This window comes from Echiichthys vipera (genome assembly GCF_963691815.1).
Source record: "Echiichthys vipera genome assembly, chromosome: 11".
In the NCBI taxonomy this organism is placed as follows: Eukaryota; Metazoa; Chordata; class Actinopteri; order Perciformes; family Trachinidae; genus Echiichthys; species Echiichthys vipera.
The window spans coordinates 936,157-942,156 of NC_139836.1; the positions used below are offsets into that span (position 1 = coordinate 936,157).

Here is a 6,000-nt window from a genome sequence, read left to right on the forward strand (position 1 = left end):
AACAAAAGAAACGAGAACAAAAGAAACGAGAACAAAAGAAATGAGAACAAAAGAAACGAGAACAAAAGAAACAAGAACAAAAGAAACGAGAACAAAAGAAATGAGAACAAAAGAAACAAGAACAAAAGAAACGAGAACAAAAGAAACAAGAACAAAAGAAACGAGAACAAAAGAAACGAGAACAAAAGAAACGAGAACAAAAGAAACAAGAACAAAAGAAACGAGAACAAAAGAAACGAGATCAAAAGAAACGAGAACAAAAGAAACGAGAACAAAAGAAGAACAAAAGAAATGAGAACAAAAGAAATGAGAACAAAAGAAATGAGAACAAAAGAAATGAGAACAAAAGAAACGAGAACAAAAGAAACGAGAACAAAAGAAGAACAAAAGAAATAAGAACAAAAGAAATGAGAACAAAAGAAACGAGATCAAAAGAAACGAGAACAAAAGAAGAACAAAAGAAATAAGAACAAAAGAAATGAGAACAAAAGAAATGAGAACAAAAGAAATGAGAACAAAAGAAACGAGAACAAAAGAAACGAGAACAAAAGAAACGAGAACAAAAGAAATGAGATCAAAAGAAATGAGATCAAAAGAAATGAGAACAAAAGAAACGAGAACAAAAGAAACGAGAACAAAAGAAATGAGAACAAAAGAAACGAGAACAAAAGAAACGAGAACAAAAGAAATGAGAACAAAAGAAATGAGAACAAAAGAAATGAGAACAAAAGAAACGAGAACAAAAGAAACGAGAACAAAAGAAACGAGAACAAAAGAAACGAGAACAAAAGAAATGAGAACAAAAGAAACGAGAACAAAAGAAATGAGAACAAAAGAAACAAGAACAAAAGAAATGAGAACAAAATAAACGAGAACAAAATAAATGAGAACAAAATAAACGAGAACAAAAGAAATGAGAACAAAAGAAATGAGAACAAAAGAAACGAGAACAAAAGAAACGAGAACAAAAGAAATGAGAACAAAAGAAATGAGAACAAAAGAAACGAGAACAAAATAAATGAGAACAAAATAAACGAGAACAAAAGAAATGAGAACAAAAGAAATGAGAACAAAAGAAACGAGAACAAAAGAAACGAGAACAAAAGAAATGAGATCAAAAGAAACGAGAACTAAAGAAACGAGAACAAAAGAAACGAGAACAAAAGAAATGAGAACAAAAGAAATTAGAACAAAAGAAACGAGAACAAAAGAAACGAGAACAAAAGAAATGAGAACAAAAGAAATGAGAACAAAAGAAATGAGAACAAAAGAAATGAGAACAAAAGAAACGAGAACAAAAGAAATGAGAACAAAAGAAACGAGAACAAAAAAAATGAGAACAAAAGAAAAGAGAACAAAAGAAATGAGAACAAAAGAAACGAGAACAAAAGAAACGAGAACAAAAGAAATGAGAATAAAAGAAATGAGAACAAAAGAAACGAGAACAAAAGAAATGAGAACAAAAGAAACGAGAACAAAAGAAACGAGAACAAAAGAAACGAGAACAAAAGAAACGAGAACAAAAGAAACGAGAACAAAATAAATGAGAACAAAAGAAACGAGATCAAAAGAAACGAGAACAAAAGAAATGAGAACAAAAGAAACAAGAACAAAAGAAACGAGAACAAAAGAAATGAGAACAAAAGAAACGAGAACAAAAGAAACGAGAACAAAAGAAATGAGAATAAAAGAAATGAGAACAAAAGAAACGAGAACAAAAGAAACGAGAACAAAATAAATGAGAACAAAAGAAACGAGATCAAAAGAAACGAGAACAAAAGAAACGAGAACAAAAGAAACAAGAACAAAAGAAACGAGAACAAAAGAAATGAGAACAAAATAAATGAGAACAAAAAAAAAGAGAACAAAAGAAACAAGAACAAAAGAAATGAGAACAAAAGAAACAAGAACAAAAGAAATAAGAACAAAAGAAATGAGAACAAAAGAAACGAGAACAAAAGAAACGAGAACAAAAGAAATGAGAACAAAAGAAACGAGAACAAAAGAAATGAGAACAAAAGAAACGAGAACAAAAAAAATGAGAACAAAAGAAAAGAGAACAAAAGAAATGAGAACAAAAGAAACGAGAACAAAAGAAGAACAAAAGAAACGAGAACAAAAGAAATGAGAACAAAAGAAACGAGAACAAAAGAAACGAGAACAAAAGAAATGAGAACAAAAGAAACAAGAACAAAAGAAATGAGAACAAAAGAAATGAGATCAAAAGAAACGAGAACAAAATAAATGAGAACAAAAGAAACGAGAACAAAAGAAACGAGAACAAAAGAAATGAGAACAAAAGAAACGAGAACAAAAGAAACGAGAACAAAATAAATGAGAACAAAAGAAACGAGAACAAAAGAAGAACAAAATAAATGAGAACAAAAGAAGAACAAAATAAATGAGAACAAAATAAATGAGAACAAAACAATTGAGTGTGTCTGTTTGTGTGTGTGTGTGTCTGTGTGTGTGTCTCAGTGTGTGTGTGTGTGCATGTCTCAGTGTGTCTCTGTATATGTGTCTGTGTGTGTGTGTGTGTGTGTGTGTCTGTGTGTGTGTGTGTGTGTGTGTGTATGTGTCTGTGTGTGTGTGTGTGTGTGCCTGTGTGTGTGTGTCTCTGTGTGTGTCTCTGTGTGTGTCTGTGTGTGTGTGTGTGTGTGCCTGTGCGTGCGTCTGTGTGTGTGTCTCTGTGTGTGTCTGTGTGTGTGTGTGTGTGTCTATGTGTCTGTGTGTCTCAGTGTGTGTGTGTGTGTGTGTGCGTGTCTCAGTTTATGTTTCTCAGTGTATGTGTGTGTGTTTGTCTGTGTGTGTGTGTGTGTGTGTGTGTGTGTGTTTGTTTGTCTCTGTGTGTGTGTGTGTGTGTGTGTGTGTGTGTGTATGTGTCTGTGTGTGTCTCTGTGTGTGTCTCTCTCTGCGTGTCTGTGTGTGTGTGTCTCTGTGTCTCTGTGTGTGTGTGTGTGTGTGTGTGTGTGTGTGTGTGTGTGTGTGTGTCTCTCTCTCTCTCTCTGCGTGTGTGTGTGTGTGTCTGTGTGTGTGTGTGTGTGTGTGTGTGTGTGTGTGTGTGTGTGTACCTTGTCCCTCCTCATCAGGAACAAAATGTCCTCGGCTGAAATGACCCTTGACCCGCGGAGAGACGCGCCCTCACAGGCCTGATGCAGCTGAGGGCGCAAAACATGAATATCATCAATAACATTATATCACGACACACACACACACACACACACACACACACACACAGACACACACACACACACACACGCACACACGTACGAACACACGTACGCACGCCGTCATTTATCAAACGAGCGTACGGCAGGAAAACGTGCGTGCGACCATTTCCTGTCAAACGTCGGCATTCATGAGTTTGGACGTGAGCTGCGATCAGATCTGACGTCAGGTCTGAGGTCGTGTCGCACGTTTGAGTCCGTGGGTCTGAAACTACTGAGCCTCAGCTGTCGTTAAGCAGAAGCGTCACACGTTAAGAAGATAACAACAATAAAAACTGTGGTTGGAGCGTCTGATCGTGCTCGTGTGCGTCTGAGGTGTCGTGACCTGGTTCTGTCGGTTCCTCCTCTCGTCCGTTCTGTGTGAGTTTGTCTCCCCCTGTCTGTGTTTCCCTGCATGTGTCTCCCTCGTCTCTGTGTAGGTCCGGTAGGCGTTCCCCCCCAAGCTGCAGCCTGTTACGCTGATTACCCCACCTCCTTAAACACCTGAAGCTGACAGGCATGCAGCGCCGGACCCTCGTCGACCCTGTATCGGTAAAACTATCCCCCCCTTTCTCGTTGTGGTTCACGCTCCCCGTAGGAAGTTGATTAATCTGTTTCCTGTTTCTCGTCCGTCTCCTGATCTTCCGTCGTCGTCCTGTTCCTGTTGTTCCCGTGTTCCTTTAGTCTTTGTGTTTGTTTCTCTGTAGTGTTTTTGCGTTTGTCCGTCCTTTATATTAAACGTTTGATTTGTAACTTTACCTTTTTGTCTGCGTCTGTGCATCGGCTCCACCTTTAGTGTCACACCTGAACCGTTCATGAAGGATTACGCAATCATCACTCGCCAAAACCACCACTCCATACATGTGTGTGTGTGTGTGTGGGGGGGGGGGGGGGGGGGGGCTCAGCTCAGCTCCAGCCCCCCGCGACCCCGACAGGGACAAGCGGTTGAATATGAATGAGTGAATGAATGTGTTGGCGCGCGGCTGCAGAGCCAAAGTCGTCTCCTCTGTAACCTGCATTAAATCAAACACGGTATCAGATGATGAACATGTTGGTTTGGTTCTAGGTGACAAAGGTTCTCCTCTAACAGAACACCTGATAACCTCGCTGGCAAACCCGCTACAGAGCAGGAGCGCAGGTTCAGCCGTGCGCACACACGCACACAGGTCACAGTGGAGCGCTGCTTCGGGTTGACTGCCTCCGTTATTCTTTTGCACACAGCGTTTTTATGATGGGACCTTTTATTCCACTCTTAAGACAAACAGCACATCTTTGTTCTGCTCCATGACGTCAGGATGTGTTTCTCCTCTCCGTGTTTGACCTCAGTGGGCGAGGACTCGAACCGGGAATATTTAGGGGCGTAACATGTTAAAGACGATCGAATTTAGCCGCAGCATTTATCAAGGCCCGCTCATTCTTACGCTCAGATACGAATGTTTCATAGATCACACGTGGGTCCTGTCCTACGACCACTTCTGCGCCCGTTTCCACGCAAGTTTGATAAATGAGTGCGGCTGTATTCACGTTACCATGGTGATGAGCTGTGTGTGCACGATGTCCTCCACCAGAGCGGCCGTCTCCTGCAGAGGCCTGCGAGCGTCTCCCAGAGCGAACCTGACACACACACACACGTATTAACACAGGGTTTACCTCTGAAACACATACACACACACACACACACACACACACACACACACACACACACACACACACACACACACACACACACACACACACACACACACACACACACACACACACACACACACACACACACACACACACACACACACACACACACACACACACACACACACACACACACACACACACACACACACACACACACACACACACACACACACACACACACACACACACACACACACACACACACACACACACACACACACACACACACACACACACTTTGACCACAGTTGGTCAAACCTTCATTTGCATCAGAAGAAGCCACTTCCATGATGGCCGTCTGAGCTGAACCCACATCCTTCCTTCTCTCATTTCTTCTGTTTCCCTGCGTCTGTCCGTCACACACTCACACACACACACACACACACTCACACAGACACACACACACCGCGTTTCTCTGCGCTGTGATTGGCCGTCTGCAGCCGTCACTCACACACACACACTCTGGTCGGGGTTGTGGGCAGGTTGGCCTCAGGCTCCGTGTTGGTTTTAGGTTTTGGGGTTTTTCAGTTTGGCTTCAGCCGCTCTGACCGCCGCCACGACGCTCTGCAGCCACACACACGCCCGAGGTGAGTCCCCCGACACACACACACACACACAGAGACACACACACACACACACACACAGACACACACACACACACACGCGCAGGTGTAGGTGTCACACACACACACACACACTTTCTAAAGTTTTAGCACGTTTCAGACTCATCTTTCTCGTCTGTTTCTTGGTGAAAACTTAAAATATTGCAAATCTTGTTCCTGTGATTCTTATATTTTATATTTCTGTGTTTTTATTTTTCTGCAATTTATTTATTTATTTAAGTGTTAGAAACCGTCACGTTCATCACATCTAAACACGATAAAATGATAATAATAATAAAACAAATATAAGAAAATCTGATGTGAAATATTCTGAATATTAAATATTTGACACTCAAGTTTTTAACTAAATGAGAAAAACTTTCAGTTTGTTGCGTTTTAAATTCACAAAAACAGCTTTACGTGTTTTTATTTCATATTTATTTGATTATGAAACAGATGTAAAATATTAAATGAAACTGACGATAACAGAAACATGAACT

General features: G+C 40.5%; 1 protein-coding gene across 1 annotated transcript in view; it reads right to left on the minus strand.

Annotated features, from left to right (window-relative positions):
* Positions 1–6,000, minus strand: part of supt3h (SPT3 homolog, SAGA and STAGA complex component) — a 33,119-nt gene that overhangs the window by 24,465 nt on the left and 2,654 nt on the right. Inside the window, exons 3-4 of the mRNA XM_083922782.1 lie at positions 4,736–4,820; positions 3,072–3,158 (exon numbers count right to left, since the gene is read on the minus strand). Coding sequence (XP_083778908.1) covers positions 3,072–3,158; positions 4,736–4,820 — 172 coding nt within the window. The remainder of the gene's footprint in view (positions 1–3,071; positions 3,159–4,735; positions 4,821–6,000) is intronic.